Consider the following 17,752-nt stretch of genomic DNA (forward strand, 5'->3'; position numbering starts at 1 on the left):
GGCGACAGCGCCCCCGCGCGGGGTGTCGCCCCCTGCCGGGCACCGCGGGCCGTGACACCCTGCGGCGCGCGGGGTCCCGGTGCCGACGGTGCCCCGGGAATGTGCCCCGGGAATGTGCCCAGGGAATGTGCCCCGGGAATGTGCCCCGGAATGTCCCTCCGGAACGGCCCTCGGGGCGCGGGTACCGCTGGCGGCTGTCTTTCGGGCCGTCCCTCAGGACGCGGGATCCCAGGGTGGCTGTGCCCAGTCTATGTCAGCGCCATCCCGTGGAGTTCGCAGCCGCCTTCCCGCCGAGCGCTGCCCGGGTGAGGCGGGACAGCGGCGGTCCCTGCGGGCACAGCAATGCCCGGGCCGCCGGAGCCGCCCTCGAGCCGGCCTCAGCGCGGACAGGGCGGTGCGCTGCGCCGCACTCTCGGAGTCCCGTCAGCCCGTCCCGTCCTGTCCTACCCTATTCTATTCTATCCTATCCTGTCCCGTTCCGTTCCTCGCCATGGGCTCGACTGCTCCCGTGTTCATCGGCGCCGAGGAGGTGGAGAAGCACCTGCACCGCGCCAGCCTCCTGCTGCCGGCGCTGGAGGCCGCCCTGGCCAACTTCTCTGCGGGCGCGGCGGGCGGGGTGGTGCAGCCGGTGCGCACCGTGCTGCCCGTGCCCCGGCACGGCGGGTGAGGGCACGGCGGGGCTGCCCGCACGGCGCCGGGGCACAGCGGCAACGGGGGCGGGCTGGCGGCGGGACGGGCTCCGGGTGGGGGGTTTGGAGCATCAGGAGATGCCCTGGGTACCGAGGTACTGATTAAGTGGTCGGTAGTGGCGTGACGGTCGCAGCCCGCTGGCCGAGCTCCCGTGATAACGGTGCGTGAGTAACGCAGGAAATTCTCCCCCGAGGTACCTCGGAGTCATGCCCGCGTACAGCGCTGCCGACGATGCGCTGACAACCAAGCTGGTGACTTTCTACGAGCACCTGAAGGACTCCTCTGTGCCTTCCCACCAGGCCACTGTCCTCCTGTTTGACCCCAGCAATGGCACTCTGAAAGCTGTAAGTCTCGTGTGTCCTGCATTCTTCTCTGCTCAAGCTGTCAGTTCTCACTTCTGCTTCTTGGAAGCTGGAGCTGGTGTAAATTGTAAAAATCCTGAGTTTACCAACAGGATTTAGCCTAAAGCTGTCTATCTTTTGTTTCTGTTAAACTGTACTCACCGTGCTATTTACTGCTGCTTGTGATAGCTCAGAATGTAACTGGAAGAGAAGAATGATTAGAAGTTTGTCTTATATTTGAAAGCAAAAATACCCCCCACCTCAGTGGGTAAAGAATGGATCTTGAACCATCTTAAGTATCAAGTTGAGAGAGATTTACAATTTGCATTGCAGGGACAAGTATTCAGAGTGTGATTACTTTTTCATAATTTAAAGAATTTAAGATTTTTTAAAAATAGTGATGATTTGCATTGCAATTTAGTAATAATGATTTATTAAAGGGACAAAACTGGTCCTGAAAACTGTCTTGGGTTCTTCTACCAAACCCCTTGAGCTTTTGGGCCCATAATTAATATGCATGCAGTAGCTAATGTACATTGAGGCAGGAGTGACACACACTTGAGGAATTCCATGGTTGCCTGTCAGCCTTCTGTGCAGACCAGGACAGTGCAGACTGGGGAGCCACTGCCAGCCTGCCCTGCTCCCTGCTCCTCCTGGAGCACAGAGTATTGGAGTCATATCCATGTATTCCTGTGCTGGAGAGCCAGGGAAGTGCAGTGCCTCAGGAGCTGGCTGAGTTAGAGGTGGCTCTTCTCTGATCATTTTCACTCCTTTTGTGCTAGATGGAATGATATGGAAGAACTAGAATAAACAGAGGATCTGCCCAGTTGAAACATGACTTTGGTTTGTGGTTGCTGTGATAATAGTTGCCAACTTCTACATCTTTTATATCTGTAATATCAGATATAAATTGGATGAAAATGTTTGGTATTTATTTGTTTTTCAGTGTTCACTTCAGTCTGTTTGAATTTTTTAAAGGTCCTGGATGGCAGTGTCATTACAGCAAAACGAACAGCTGCAGTTTCTGCCATCGCTACCAAGGTGTGTGGTCTGTTCTCTAAGTGGGGCTTAGAGTTATAAAATAACTACAACAAATTATGTAAATGGATTTTCATCCAATACAGCTTTAAATTGCATTTATCATAACATAGGCACTTTCAGGGAAAACTTAAACTCACTGCTTTGAGTCAGTCATATCTGGCTTTTACACTTTGTGTGTGATTGGAGAAGGAACCTGAGCTATATTTTTGTAGCTTCTATTGTGCCCTCCTCTAGGAATTTACTGAGCTGTCTTTCACTGGATTTTCTTTCTTTTGTGTTTGTGTTAACATGCCCCTTTATGGCTTTGGGTGATGAAGCTGTGGTGATATATTGAATTTTAGTTAGATAGATGCCTTCTGCTGCTGGGACAGGACAGGTGGGTGGCACTGGGCTCGTAAAGAGAGGGGAAAGCACATTTCCATTTCTTTTAAGATAAATGATGCCCAGTATAGATGGATGAGTTGTCCAGAGGTGTCTGTCTGTCTGTCAGTGTCTCTGTTGTCACTGGAAGGTGTCCAGATGACTGTCCCTGACCATGGACATAAGCTTCAGTGTCTAAAGACAGGTGAGGTGTATCTGGCTGTGCAATTTCAGTTGGAAATTTTTGTGTTGGGTTTCTTTTTTAAAAGCTGTTTTTGGTTGGGCTGCTAACATCAGGAAGAGAGCAAGTGACCACAGCAGGATTTTAGCCTGCTCCTCAAAGGCTGAGGCAATAAGAAGAGGGCCAGATCTGAAAAATACTGTTTGTCACTCCTCAGCTTTGCATCAGAATGAAGGCTGATCTCACCGTTTTGTGAGGGGCAATCTTCCTGCCAGGGTGACTCTATCCATGGCAGTGGGGCTACACTGGCATGGAACTGAGTGAAGGACCTGTCCCCAGGACCTTCTCCTGAACCAAAGGACAGAATGATTTACAAGGAGCTCCTTGGACAGGAGGTTAGAGGACCTCATTCATTTTGGCCATTCTGTATTTGGTCATGGTTTTTATGCAGTCCATGCTGGCTTCAAAGGAGCTTGGCTGCTGAAGGTACTTCAGGATCAGATCCTTCATTGTCATCTGTTCTTTTGGAAATTTGCAGGAGTGTTTGAGTTTAGCTCATATTTGTCATCTTGCCTTCTTTACTGCATTTGCTTTTCAAAGACCCATGCTCTTATGCAAAGGACCTTTGAAATCAGTGCTTCACACTCTTTAAAAGGCACATTAAAACAAATTCTTACTACTGAAAAATGGGATCAATGAGATTTTTCTCCATTTGTTAGCAGCAGAATAAGCCTTGAGAGCCTGGACAATTCTAAAGCTTTTTAGGCAGGAGTGAGTGGCCACAAGAAATGCATGAACAAGACACAAGGGGATAGTTAGGGCTGGACTCCAGCAGCTCTGTCTTCCCCTTTGCCAAGTACTGGTGAATCACAGACAAGAACTAAACCAGAAAGCCAAAGGCAACTCTAGAACTGAATTTTATTATTTGTTCTTCAGAACCATCCCTACTTTTCCAATGTCTGTGTATTCTGGCTCTTGCATTGCCAGGACATGCTTGTGGTGTGATTTATGGCTTCAGTGAATTCAAAGAGGTGGATTAATGTGGGGCTGCCAGGGCCAGTTTACCTGTGCAGCTGCCACTCTCAGTACTGATGGTTTTTGGGATTCTGAGCCCTGCTTTCAGCCAGTGCAGATCATCAGCATTGTGGTTTTACACTTAATCAGCCACATGGGTGTGTTAATATTGGAGTGTACCGAGGTCCCAGAACTTGCTGTTCATGCTGTTGTATCTTAAATCTGAATTTCAAGTCAGACAATTCAACACTGGAATTAAGCCAAGATGTGCTTTGGTGCTACTGATGCTTGCTTTTACATTAAAAAAAAAGCCCAATATATATATAGTGATTGTCGAATACTTGTTTTTATACTTTTTTGTTGTTTAAAAGGACTAATAATACTGCCTTCTTTTATAGTACTTTGATATATATTTGTAATGCCTGTTAATATATTCTCCTTACATATTCTCTTTTGATTTTTTCTTTCTGATGCTGTTCAGTTGTTAATGCCACCTTTTGCAGAAGTGCTGTGCATTTTGGGAGCTGGTGTTCAAGCATACAGCCATTATGATATCTTCACAGAACTGTTCACATTTAAAGAGGTAACAGACACATCTTAAAGAAGATACATTTATTTTTCTCTAGCACGTTGCAGGATTCATTGTGAAAAAAGTACAGCAGTGAAGTTGTATCAGGTCAGGCTGGGATGGAGCAGCCCCCACAGTGCTGTGCACTGGCAGCTCCAGGGGTCTGATAACACCCCAGTGTTTTGGCTGCTTCTGAGCAGTGCTCACTCATTATCAAGGCTGTCTCTCCAACGTTTGTTTCTGTTCTATTAAACTGCCTTTATCTTGACCCTCTAATATTTCCATCTTATTTTCTCTTCCTCTCCCTGTGCTGCTGGGGAGGGGAGTGATGGAACAGTTTTGTGGGCACCTGATATCCAGCCATGGTCAATCCACCATAAAAGTTAAGATTAATCATATTTTTTGTTCTGTTTCTACAGAACCCAAGAATAATCAGAGCAGCAAGAATTTCTTGCTCAAATGTTGATATTTAAAATGAAAAAAGGTTGGAATCAAAGTTGTTTCAGATAGCTTTTTGTCTGAGAAGATCCTACTGTATATGCCATACTTGGATAAGTTTTTTGTGACTTTTCCTTAAATGTAATTTTCAGAATTATTTGAATTTTATAAGAATAATCTCCTCTACAAGGAGATGTTATTCTGGCATCACAAAACAGGCATTCAAATGTAGCTGAACACTCATGAAATTCACTCACTTGTATGATAAGAACATTAAAGGGGAAAAAACCCCCAACCTTTAGGAAACATTTAACTGTCTTCTGAAAACTTAAATTAAGTGTTCTGTTTCAGCAAGGAGACATTCTCCAAGTTGATCTGCCTTTGTTTTGTTTTGTTTCTCTCCCTGAGGTGAGGGTATGGAACCGCACCAAGGAGAAGGCAGTGAAGTTTGCCAGCTCCGTCAGCGGCCCCGTGCGGGTCTGCTCCTCCGCCCAGGAGGCGGTGACAGGGGCTGATGTGATTGTCACAGTCACCATGGCAACAGCTCCCATCCTCTTCGGAGACTGGGTGAAGCCAGGTGCCCACATCAATGGTAGGTTCTGTTCCCCTTGTGTACAGCAGGTGTTTATTAGCACTTTGTTTAGCATCACCATCTGTTGAGAAGCAGTTCTCTGTGCTTCATGGAATGAATGGTCTTTAGATTTTTACTTTTCCTCTGTAGTGAGGACCCCTTTTCCCAGCCCTGTCCTGGAGTCAGATGTCTGCATAATCCAGCAGGGGATTTTTGCTTGAGCATGGGATTTGCTCTTTTCTCATATGCTCTTTTCTCTTAGTGGTGCATCATCTTTGCCCTCATGTTGTCATTATTTTCACTTTGCTCTCCATTTAAATAACCCATACAAATGTTCTTATTTCTAAGGAGTTACTGCTCATTGTTACATTTCCCTAGTGGTGTCATATTTTCTTCCACCAATTTTGTAATCTCTTCTGTTTGTTTCTTTTGGGGCTGATCACACCAGTTTGCTTTTTTACTTGAGTTATGAAGATGCAATAACTGAGTTAAGAACATCATAATTTAACCTCAAATTATAGTGAGGTTTGGAGGGGTCCTTTTCTGTTGCCTTCCTGATAATGATGTTGCCACACTATTGTTTGGAATCTCTGGATGTACCTCTATTTGGTTATTTTTATTAACTGTGGGCCTTGTTCAGATGACCTTGTGCACTTTCCAGATAGCATGGAAGTAAGACAAAAGCCAGTTCTCAAAGGGAGCAATTTAAAGAAAGGTCCCACATTCCAGCAGCATGCTACCAATTCTTCAAACTCGATTTAGTCCTTTGTCATTGAAAGTTGTTGTCTATGTTGTGTCATGGCACAGAAGTCAGAAATACAACAAAATCAATTAAGGTCCACAGTCACTGAGGCAACACGGACACAAAGACCTCTCTCCTTTCCTTGCTTTTTTTTACCTTCATTGAGGCATTTGTACTGTTTTAAGAGACATTTAAGCAACAAATGCAAATGTGGCAAATGCAGATTTATTGTTCCTTAACAGCTGGACATGTAAAAAATATCTGAATACAATATAACTGGATAGTCCTTTTAGTTTTTGTTGGGTTTCTTGTTTGCTTGCTTTTTTAAGCCCATAACAAGTTGATAATGATCTTGGTACTGTGTATAAAAAAATTAAGCTCCATAATTTGTTTTCAGTTTCTTTGGATAAGTGATAATCTAATAAAGGTGTGTAAAATTAATTTGGTAATGATCTGATGAAAGCAATGGTATAAGAGATAACAGACAAAGGGAGAGGATTTTCTTTTGCCTCAGCTACTCGGACTCTTCCGACAAGGATATTTTACTGACTATCAAATCTTGAATGTTTTTCTGTTGTCCTATCAATCAGTATTTCTCCAAGGTAACACTGGATTTTTTTTTGTACATTACATTTCCATAATAGTGTTGATTGTTACTTCACATATGTCTTTTGAAAAAAATGTGGTTGGAATTTGTTCTAAACATTGCTCCCAAGTTCATAAGTTTTGTTGCTTTAGCTGTTGGAGCAAGCAGACCAGACTGGAGAGAGCTGGATGATGAGCTGATGAAGAATTCTGTTCTGTTTGTGGATTCCAGAGATGCTGCTCTTACAGAATCAGGAGATGTCATTTTGTCAGGGGTAAGGCTTTCTGAAATGATGAGCTTTATTTTTGTGGCAATTGGGTTGCATTTGAAATGAGTTGGTATTGATGATGACCTGCACTGAAACCTTTAGGGTATCAAATGTAATTGTTGACACTTTCCAGGCAGGGGTTGAAGGATAAACTGATTTCAAACTGCTCTGTCTGTGACCAAGCCATGCAACCTCTGTATCTACCATTATATGACACCATATTACAGTAGCATGTTTTCAGCATTGGCTTTTGATGATAACAATGTATTGCTGTTGAAAGACCTACATTTCCTGCAGTGTTTGGTTATTGTAAATATTCTTCAATTCTATTTATTAAAACCTGTAACTTTCTTCCCCTGAGACTTCAGTGTGATTGACACTGAATGGACCAGCCCAAAGAATGGACCACACAAGCCAAGCAGACAATGATCTGCACAGATTTGCCAGCAGGGATTCTTTGAGGTTCAATGGAGTTTTCTTTTTCTCTTCTAATGTGTCTGCAGAATAAATATGATTTACACTTTTGAGGTTTAACATAAGAGCTCCAGATATGGTAATGTGTGTGGAATCCCATGTGTTTTGTTGGACAAGTAACAAGCTACCCTCTGTAAAAAAACTTACTGGCTGAGGAAAGTCTGCCAGCTGTTTTTCTTTGAAAACCATTCTGCTCCTCTGATTTCTGTCCAGTTTCTATATAATTTGTCTGAATGTTGATCTGCTTCACCATGGAAAGTAATCAGTTTTGGGATGCAGCACTGGAGGAGTTCTTTCTTTTGAAGTCACTCAGAATAAAAGGTTTTTTTTTTTCCCTCTTAATGTATGTATGGATATTATGTTTTTGTATAAATATGTTTCTTTTCCACAGGCAGAGATTTTTGCTGAGCTGGGGGAGGTATTGAAGGGTACAAAACCAGCCCTGCCTGAGAAAACAACAGTGTTTAAATCACTGGGTAAGAACAGCCCCTCCTGTGTCCAAGTCTGACAGAAAACAATGCCTTGTTCTTTGTTAGGTCCCCCATGCGTGGGAAAGCTGCTGATCATCTTCAGAACCGCTGTGGCAATCCACAAGAAAGTCGACTGTCATTTGCATTTTCCCTTTTTATTTCCCTTCTTGTTTATCTAGCAGGATTGATGTAATGAAAAGTGATAGGAAAGCAGGCAAACAATAGAAGTCCATTTTCCATTTCACAGTTGTTCAAGACATGACTGCAGCATTTATTAATAGAGCAGCAGCCCGACTGCCCCGCTGTTCCACCCGTGGGGTCTGTCTGACCTGAGACAATGTGACAGTGTCCTGTGGGGCTGGGCTTTGGGAAAGGGTGGCCCTGGGGATGAATTACCATGCTCTGAGCTACATGACATCTCCAAAAGGGCCCAGTTGTGATATGAACACTGAAAATTAGATTCCTACTGTTTCATTAACTTCTTACAGCACACCCAACACTGCATGATGGCTGTGGACTTTGAATGTAACACTGTAGGTGTTTGGGATGGGAAATAATTCCTCTTCCTGTCCAGTTAGATAATCTCCTGAATCTTCCTGTTCCCTTCTGAAGCAAAATGATTGGTACAGCTGAATAACTGTTTGAAGGTAACTTCAATTTTTTTTCAGGGATGGCAGTTGAAGACACGGTAGCAGCAAAATTTGTTTATGATGCATGGTCAGCTGGTAACTGAAGAGAGAAGTCTACAAAGCCAATGAGGCCAAGAAAATCGTTTGCACTTAGTTTCCTTGAATCCTGTGTTAACAAGAAAGGCACCAATCCTGTCTAAATCCTTCAATAATTTTAAGAATATTCAAGAAGGACAAGTAAAATTTCAGCAATAGACTAATTTCTAAAGTCTTCTAATTTCAAGTATTAGATACTTGCAGTATTGTTAATAAATGTCTCTCTTGTAACAGCAAGCATTAGATGTTTGCAGTGATACTAACAAGGGTATCTTTCCATATTTTGGTATCATTCTGGAATCAATGCCTTTCCTCTCTAATTATTTATGGAGCAGAAGCCTGTGTGTAGATTTTGTGGTTTTTAGAGGGATAATTAATTCTGGTGTAAAATAGATCAGTTTGTAGAATGGACTCTGGCATCATATTTACCTGTGGTGGTACTTTAAATGCAGCTGTGGGTTTCAGTATTCCAGTGACAGTGACGTCTTCAGCCTTCTAGGCACACAGCCCACCTCTAACTCCTGGACACATCTTCCTTTCCAGCTCACTGGAAATCACCATTTTCTTCACCCCTGGCAATCCACCTTCCTTTGCCCTCAGACTCGGTGGTTTTTCACTAAGGGCACAGTTCTCAGTGGGGGTTTATGTAATAACCATACCTCCCTGCAGCTGGGTTTCTGCTCAGTACTTCCCTTAGAACATGCCTCACTGGGATATTGCCATTTTCATATTGCAGGGAGTCACACAGACTGTGAGGACTAAGTGTCTTGTCTTTAACTTTTATCTCAGTTCTGTAGGGAGATTTTGCCGTTAATCTATGAATCCTCTAAGTTGTTTTTCTAAGTTTCTTGAAGGCTGGAGCTGCACAAACTGATTTCAAGTATACAGGCAAAAATTTTCAGTTTGGCTATACTATGCTTCAATTGCTAATTGTTCTATTATCACAGATATTAGCTGGGGCAGGAATTTTCATGATCCTTTCCTGGCAGAGGAACCCAGTGACATAAGGAAAAGTTCCAGTTTTGTGCTGTTATGCAACTGCCTTGCAAAAGAGTGAGCATCTGCTGAAAAACAGCTATTGCCCTGGAAACAGATTCCTGTCCCAGGCTCACAAGTTGTGCCTTGTGAAATTTTATTTCCATTTGCATATTATTTCATGCAGGCTATTAAGTGTTTCTTCATGCTGTGGAAGAGTTGGATGACAGGGCATTTAATAACATGTCAGTAGAATAGAAGAGCACAGGAAGGAGGGTCAGGAGCAGCTGGCATTACAGCCCTGGAGGGTGCATAGGCAGGTGTAGAAGAGGTTAATGAGTACAGTGCAGGTGTGATGTAAATAATACTCCCAGTTGTAAGCCTGGTGTTGGAAGAGCTAGTTGGAAAAAGTACAAAGTGGTAGATGTAGCAGAGAAAGGTACCAGACTCCTGATAGGCCTGAAGGATGTTTGATGTGGATTCAAACTGAACTCCACTTGTCCTGTTTATCCCATCAAAAAAAAAAACCAACAAAAAAAACCCCCCCAAAAAAAACCAACCACAAAAAAAACCCCAGAAAATTCTCTGTGAGCTTCTGTGTTTTAATTATAGCAAAATTACTCTTCTGTCTTTACATGTCTTGTTTCTTCTCTGTCATTTCTGATGTGTACAGAAGTTTGTGTTGACTTAGTTTCTTGGTTCATTCATGCAGAACTACACTAACCTGAGGTAAACATGAAAATAAATGATGCTCCATTATTCAAGAACTCTATGGAAACTTCCAATTAATAATTATGACAGTATAATCCCAGTTCTGTGCCAGTGGTATGCCAGATTTGCAATTTGAAGTGAGATGTAGTGTTTGGGAAGAAGACAAGTCCAGTTTATTTTCACATGTACTCCCCTACAGACTATGCACTTTAAAAAAATAAATGGAGCCAGTCCAAAGACCTGGTTCTGAAAACCCACATTGTTCTCAGCTTCATTGGCAGTGGGAGATTTTGGGAGCCTGGCTTCAGTGTTGTACCTCTGATGTCATGAAGTTCAGTTACAATGGGAATTGCTTGGATGCCACCTTTAGATTTTCTGAGGGGAAATAATAGCATCAATTTCTATGTTTCTTTCTCTTACAAACTAATGGATCATGAAATTGTGTAACTTGCATTTATATTAAAATTAAATAGATACTGCTGTTTTTCTTTGACACTCATTTGGTTGTCCATTTCTTTTCTGGTTTGTGGTTGATTTATTTGATGACAAGAAAGAAAGTATTCAAGTTGTTGCAGTGACTGCACTCTCAGTAAATATGATCACTGAAAATGGAAGAAATAGTGAGTTCTCCATTCCTCTGTGATACTCAGTTTCTCAGTTGTCCCATGCTGTACATTTTCTTAATGTCTGCTCAGTGCAGAGTATTAAATCCTTAAGGAAGGAGAACCTTGCACTTGGCAGGGCTGTGCTCACGTGGGTTTGCCTGTTTTTATGATTTGGGTTTGGGTTCTGCTCTAGGACTGCATGTGCGATACATAAAGTCTCTCCAACTGAACTGACAGGAGTCACAGCTAGGATTCCAGTGCTTCCAAACTCTAAAGGTAACAAAGGGATCGATAAAATATGAAAACAGCAAAGCACATGAGTAGAAAAACCAATTATGGAACAGACTTTGATGTGATTTTCAAAGCACATGAGTAGAAAAACCAATTATGGAAGGTTGCACAGAACAGGACTTTGATGTGATTGCTTAATATGAGAACATAACGTGCTGTGTACAGGAACCAAGCAGGACTGAACTGACAGGAGTCACAGCTAGGATTCCAGTGCTTCCAAACTCTAAAGGTAACAAAGGGATCGATAAAATATGAAAACAGCAAAGCACATGAGTAGAAAAACCAATTATGGAACAGACTTTGATGTGATTTTGAACAGGACTTTGATGTGATTGCTTAATATGAGAACATATCAACGTGCTGTGTACAGGAACCCAAGCAGGGAAGAATGCAGTATAAAGTCCATCTGAGAAAAGATATTATATTATACAAATCACAGTCACAAGATGATATGGAAAGAAGAAACATGAAAAACCAGATCATTAACCAGGATTAACATCCAGAAATGCAGAATACCCCTAAGAAAAAAATCATAGCTGGCTAATGGGAAGATATAAAAAGAGCTTTAAAGATAAATGTTCTGCTAATGAATGTGCATCTAAAATCTGTGATCTTAGCCAGAGCATGGCTGCTAAAAGCACTTTATTAGATTCACAAAACTCAACAGGAGTGATTAATTTATATCTGATAGTGCTGGCTTCCCAAGGGAACAGGGGAACCCTGCTGTGAACGCCTCCAGACAGAGTGTGAAGAGCAGGAGCTTCCACAGCAGCACAGCTCATTTTCTTTTTTCATTTTCATGAGCTGTGTGTGTGATACACAGTTCTCAGGCTAAGGCTGACAACAACCCACAGAAAATGGTGTGTGATATGAATCCTCATTTCTGGGAAAATGCAGCCTATAGGAACCCAGCTGGGCATATACCAAAATAGATCCAAAATTTTGAAAATTAAACCTCAGCTTCTTGTAGTTAAAAGGATTGCAGCCTTGATGACATTTAGGACACGATGGGTACTGGCAATTGGATCCAGTCTAATGAGACAAGAAAGGAATACACAACTCAGACTGAACATCTCTTGGGAAGCTACTTCATGTATTTTTAAATTATTGTCAATACAGAAGTAAAAACTTTACTGACAAATATATGAAACTTGCAGTAAATTAGTCTTATTTACATTAATTCAGAGGTGATTAGAGTCAATAAACCACAGCTAAAATCAGGATTCAGATTCCTTTCCTAACATACCGCCAGTACTAGGAAGAGTGGTTTTACTGATCTTACAGAAGCAAATGGAGAAAACTCAAAGCTCACAAGCTCTGAAAATGCTCTTTGCTTTGTGGTTTGGAGAAGAAAGGGAAGGCTTTAATAAGGAATGCAGCAGGCCTGGCCTTCACTGATATTTGAAATTATCTGGACCAAAAGAAATCCAATCCACATAAACAGTTCTGGGAGAAAAAGCTTTTTGGTTTTCATCTTCACATTCTTGTTTTTTGGCAGAATATACTTTACTTAATATCCTGTTCACCACAACTACCCACCCAGAGAGAAAAATTGTTATCCCTGCTGTATTTTCCGAAGCAATTGGTAACATTTCTGCCTTTTGCTTTAGCATACTTCTGAAAAGAGTTGAACACTCTTTGGAAAGAGGGAAAGGTAATGAAACAGTGTGTAGGTTACAACAATAGGAATGATAATTTATAAGCAAGTATCTACAGTTTTTCCAGGATTCTTGAGTGCCTGTTTTCTTTTATTCACAGCATTCAGGACTTTCTTTCTTGGCCCAAGCTCCATCTGAATGCTCTGTAGATCTTCATCAGAACATAGCATCAGGGCTTCTAAGTCAATTTTTTCCCTCATGAAGACTGGAAGAAACTCATCCAGCATCTGTGATGCCAGAAATACCTCAAGGGGCGTATTCTCTGTTTCCTCATCATCCCAAACCACTTCTTCCTCATTCCAAGGGACATCAGCACTGCTTTCAGCATCATCTTCCCTGCCATTCTCAGTATTTTCATACTGAAAGAGCTCACTGGCTATTGTATCTCTTATACCTTCTTTCTCAGAAGACACAGTTTCAGGATTTACCTCTGCAGCCAAATTCCTTCCAAACACAATCTTGCCAAGACCTGGCCGCTGAAAAATGGAGAGCTGACTGTCATTACCAGCAAGGTTTTTCTCTCCAAGGTCATTCAGTAATTCATCTTCCTCTTTCTCATCAAACAAATGCATCACACTTTTCCTAGCCGTATCATCCTCTTGGTCACTTCTTTGTGTTTCCTGCTTTCTTGTGCTGTCGGCTGTCTTTTTTGTCTTGAGTTTCAAGGTATCTTTCAGGTTTTTGGTTAAAGTACTTGTGGTATTTGAAGCAAATAGCCCAGGCAGCTTTACCCTGGAGTGCGTTCCTTTGGAAGAATTCACTGTGCCAACCTTTTCTTTAATATAATTCCGGTTCATTTCATGCTGGTGTTTCTCCTGGCGCTTCTCACATTCTTTGATTTGTCTCTCGACGTTCCTCTGGGCCTGTGCCTTTTGTTTGGAGACCTTCTTTGGATTCAGCAGGTTCTGCTCGGTGGCAGCCTTGTCCAGGATCTGGACACACTCCTTGCGGTCCCTGCTGGCAGCTGCCTCCAGGGGAGTGCGCAGGTCGTTGTCCAGAGCAAAGATGTTGGCACCAAAGCTGACCAGAAAGGAGACGCAGTGGATGTGGCCATTGCAGGCAGCGTGGTGCAGGGGCGTGTTCCCCCAGATGTCACACTTGTCCGGGTCACCCCTGCCAGGGAAAACAGCACACAGTGAGCTGGGCGACCCACACCGAGCCCTGCAGAGGCACTGAGCAGACACCAAACGTGTCACTCTGCTCTGCTCTGCTCTGAACAGCCCAGGGACAATGGCTCAGCGTGGCTGCAGCTGCTAGAACAGGGCTGACACAAGCCCTGAGTGAGGCTGTGTGTGTGGCATGAGCTCTAATTCCTGCCCTGAGAGTTACACGAGTTCACAGGGCTGACCGCGACTGCGTCTCCCCACAAGGGAGTCAGGGCATTTCCTTTGTCATCCCAGGGTCTGGCAACTATAAGTGGGCTCAGGCTTTGACTTATTCTCATTGGAATTACTGGCAAAACTGTTTCAAGAACATTTCCATTGAATAATTTAAAGTGCTTTTGGTGATTCATTCCTTTTGCATGTCAAATAGAGGGCAATATAGAAGGTTTCCTCACTGGCCACAGTGATACACACTTAATGAGCTCCTGCAGTAACTTTTTAGGTAGGTAATAGGTAAATGATCCAGAGTAAAGCCCTGATTACCCATTTGTCTCCATTGCATTTAATTTAAGCCCAGATAGATGTCATTGTTTTTCAACTCTTTTGTTCTCTATAAGAAACTCATGATGGTTTGAAAAGCAGAAGTTCATTTGAAAATAAAATGCCACATTTTTCAATTGAATTTGAAGCCACTGAAAAATATTGCTTGATTTTTAACTCTTGCACTGACTTCACGCTGAACTGCTGCCTGCAGACAAGAATCAGCTTGAAAATTTAGATACACATTTGACAATGATCAGAACAGAGCTTGTGTCCTCTTGTGACCAACCAACAGGGCGGCTACAGAAGCCAAAAATCTTTATTACTTCAGAGCCAGGGACCAAATTTACAAGGAGAATTTCTGCTCTTGGGAGTTCAAGTATTTCAATGCTTGGAGGTTGGTGCCATGGCGGTTCTACTGTGATAGACATGGTACATCCTGCCACAAAATGCCCTGCAGGCACTGATCTCTGCCTTTGGGGCTCTGGAGAACAGCACTGCCAGGTTTGTTGAGGGCCAGATGTGAGCACACCCTTCAGCCTGAGCTGCCCCAGGCGGGGCTGAGGTCAGGGGTCCAGCAGAGCCTCGGGAGCTCCGGCTCAGCCACAAGGAGTGGCAGCTGAGGATCAAAGTTTCCCCACTCAGACATGTGGAAGCCATGTGTACATCTCTCTGCTTTTGTGGCTGTGCCCTGGGGAGCTGCCTGGATGTGGCTGGGCGTGCTGGGCTCCTGAATTCCCACATTAAGGAGCTGGCAGGGCACCCTGAGCCCAGGGAGGGCCGGGTCATCCGTCCCCCCAGGGCCCTCCAGAGCTGCTTGTGGCCCCTGCTCCCCGTGGAACCTGCCAGCCTTTGAGTCTCAGACAATTGACAAGCTCCAGTGGCTGCTCCCAGCTCAGTGGGACTTGGGACAAGGTTTGACATCTACTCTGGGTTCTCATACTCCTCCTTTCCCTGCTTTCCCAAGGAAAAGGCTCACACAGAAGAGAGCAGATCCTGCTATTTGGTCTTGACTTTATTCATGTACCTGCAAGGCAAGCAGAGAAAATGTCTCCTGATGCCTGAGAAGACAAATTATTTCAAGATGAAAGGGATTTATTGCTTGCTTTCCAAGGGCCAAATGTTGAGAGTCCTAAAATCTGCAACCACTCTAAAGAACACTGCCCTGTACCTCGGAGCCTCTTTCAGGAAAGCTCTTCAAGGAAAGGAGGAATTTGTTAAAAATAATTAAAATCCTTTCTCACAGGAAAACATTAACTGACTGGAGAACAGCTCAAGCATCTAAAATTCAGCTTCTCCCCCCAAAAAAACAGTGAGAATGCAGCCATACCTCTGACAGACACATCTTCTTGATTGTGTCAAGAAATCTTGGATTAAAATAGAGGTAAACACATATGTTTGAAGATTTTGATGTGTTCTCTACCAAGAAAAAAGACTTAGAAAAACACAGAAATTTTGATATTTGTGTCATCTGCTGTGATTTTCTGTCAGCTTATGTGGTAGGAGATGTATTTTTCACTCAAAATTTGAAAAAAAAATTCTGTTTGTTCCTTATCTAGTTGTTCTGGCTTGCAGGTGTTCAGGGACAAATATTATTGACAAGTATTTCCTGGGAGCTGCCTTAATTGCAGAAGCTGAAAAACTGTCAATCTATTTTTGCCTCTCCTGAGGTCACAGCAACAGCCATGCAGTCCAAAGGTCTTTTTCATTGTGATACCACAGCCACACCTGAGCCCAATGAGCTATAAAGCAAATCTATGAAAATTTTTTTTTCAACTCCATTTTTAATAAAAGAAAACTCAGATACATCCAAATAGTTATTCAGTTGTTCCCTGCAATCTGTTCAGTGTTCTGCAAAAGAACATTTTATTAACTCTACACAAGAGCAGATTTTCTTTAATTAGATGTTATTACAGAATCACAGCTTAAAAGGTAGCTCTGAGCAATAGAGTACTGATGGTGGAGAGGCAATTACCACTTCAATAAGACATTCTAACCATGTAAGACATTTAAATGATACAGACATTTTATTATTAGAAAATAAACCTGTAGAAAACCTTCCTTTCATTTTTTTTCTTTCTTTTTTTTATGGCTTACAAGGGTCCTGTCATGGCTTCTGAATCAGTATTCTCCATTTTAGCCTGATGGTAGTTGTTAAAAAAGTACAGAAATGACCATTTTAGATGTTACTGGCTCAAGGCTATCTGTCGTGCCTTGCCTCTGGACAGCATTAAATCTTCACAAGTGCCTACTAACTGCACTTTGGAAGCAAACGGGAGATATTTTTTTGCTAAAACTGTTTCAAATTAGGGATTTCTCTATGAAACCTGTCTCAAGATATCCCCAGAGGCTGTGGGCAGCCTCCTGCAGTGAGGGAAGGGAAGGTGCCAGGGCCCTGCTCCTCTGAGCTGCTCTCTGCAGGACACAATGTGCTCCCTTGATGTTCTTTCACTGCCAGACCACCTGAAGAGCTCTTCAACCCCTCTCTGAGAAAATACCAAAGAGACCTGCCTGCAGGCTCTGGAACTAAACCACTGCCACTGAAGTACCAGTTACTGGCAATGCAGTAAAGGAATTACTGTGATTTTCAGCCTTTTGGGCCGGAGGTCATCGGGGCCTTAGAAACACGACGCAGTAATTGAGTTTTGAGGCCCAGGCTGTAAACATTGGGCCTCAAAAGGCCCAGTGGAGGCTGGCTGAACTTACCCCCTCCGGCAAATGACTTCCAGAGCTTCCAGGTACCCGTGGTAGGCTGCCAGGAGGGTGGGAGTCATCCCATCTTCATCTGAGGTGTTGAGGTCCTTCCTGGTGGCCTCCTTCAGCAGGTCCACGTTGCCATCGGCCGCTGCTTTGTGGTACCTGCTCGACATTTTCGGCAGCTCCTGGCTTCCCAAAGCAGCTCTGAGCGATGTCCGGGCTGCACAGTCACTCTTCCATCACAGGAGGGTTCATTAATGATTACAAGCTGAGACATCCCTGTGAGGAGGGGAATGGGGAGGCAAAGTTCACCCTTGCAGGCTCTTTGTCTGGAGATCTGCATAGGGAATGAGGCTGTGGGGTGGGGAATGCTTTCGTTTCCTGGGAGGTGGCTCTGCCATGCTCAGTTTGTTGCATAATTGACTACTTAGAGAGGGGATCCAGTCATCTTCTCTGTGTCTTTGCCTGGCTGCTCTGTGGCAATTGCAAAAGGACTCTGAACCACAAAAAAACTTCAAAAAAACCTTCAAAATGCCATGACTGTCAGTGTGACCACGTTTTACCCCAAGTGATAAAGTATCCCTGAGTTTGATGGGAGGAAAAGCATGAGCAGTCACCTTTACTGGTGAAGCCCTTTGTAACCCATCTTTTACTGGGATGCTGTATTTGAAAATAAGTCACTCCCCTACCAAACCAGGCACTT

General features: G+C 43.3%; 2 protein-coding genes across 2 annotated transcripts; one reads left to right on the forward strand and one right to left on the reverse strand.

Moving 5' to 3' along the window:
* The first annotated feature begins 13 nt into the window (after positions 1-13).
* CRYM (crystallin mu) lies at positions 14-10,654 on the forward strand. Its single transcript, XM_039732107.1, has 8 exons — positions 14-663; positions 884-1,034; positions 2,010-2,072; positions 4,109-4,210; positions 5,042-5,225; positions 6,685-6,806; positions 7,666-7,750; positions 8,413-10,654. Exons 1-8 carry the CDS (start codon positions 113-115, stop codon positions 8,475-8,477), a joined length of 1,323 nt encoding a protein of 440 aa, XP_039588041.1. The 5' UTR covers positions 14-112; the 3' UTR covers positions 8,478-10,654.
* Positions 10,655-12,145: 1,491 nt separating this feature from the next.
* ANKS4B (ankyrin repeat and sterile alpha motif domain containing 4B) lies at positions 12,146-17,265 on the reverse strand. The gene is made up of 2 exons (XM_039732297.1): positions 17,059-17,265; positions 12,146-13,822 (listed from the first exon to the last, which is right to left on the reverse strand). Exons 1-2 carry the CDS (start codon positions 17,220-17,222, stop codon positions 12,748-12,750), a joined length of 1,239 nt encoding a protein of 412 aa, XP_039588231.1. The 5' UTR covers positions 17,223-17,265; the 3' UTR covers positions 12,146-12,747.
* Between the last annotated feature and the right edge of the window lie 487 nt (positions 17,266-17,752).

The sequence above is a fragment of the Passer montanus genome, unplaced genomic scaffold (genome assembly GCF_014805655.1).
Source record: "Passer montanus isolate IOZ18808 unplaced genomic scaffold, ASM1480565v1 scaffold8, whole genome shotgun sequence".
Taxonomy (NCBI): Eukaryota; Metazoa; Chordata; class Aves; order Passeriformes; family Passeridae; genus Passer; species Passer montanus.

Excerpts from the sequence above, each read along its gene's own strand:
- CRYM (XM_039732107.1), top strand. The coding sequence starts at position 113 with ATGTGCCCAGGGAATGTGCCCCGGGAATGTGCCCCGGAATGTCCCTCC. Across the intron at positions 4,211-5,041 it reads AACTGTTCACATTTAAAGAG|GTGAGGGTATGGAACCGCAC; the intron begins GTAACAGACACA and ends TCTCTCCCTGAG. Across the intron at positions 5,226-6,684 it reads GCCAGGTGCCCACATCAATG|CTGTTGGAGCAAGCAGACCA; the intron begins GTAGGTTCTGTT and ends TTGTTGCTTTAG.
- ANKS4B (XM_039732297.1), bottom strand. The coding sequence starts at position 17,222 with ATGTCGAGCAGGTACCACAAAGCAGCGGCCGATGGCAACGTGGACCTG. Across the intron at positions 13,823-17,058 it reads GAAGTCATTTGCCGGAGGGG|GGGTGACCCGGACAAGTGTG; the intron begins GTAAGTTCAGCC and ends TTTCCCTGGCAG.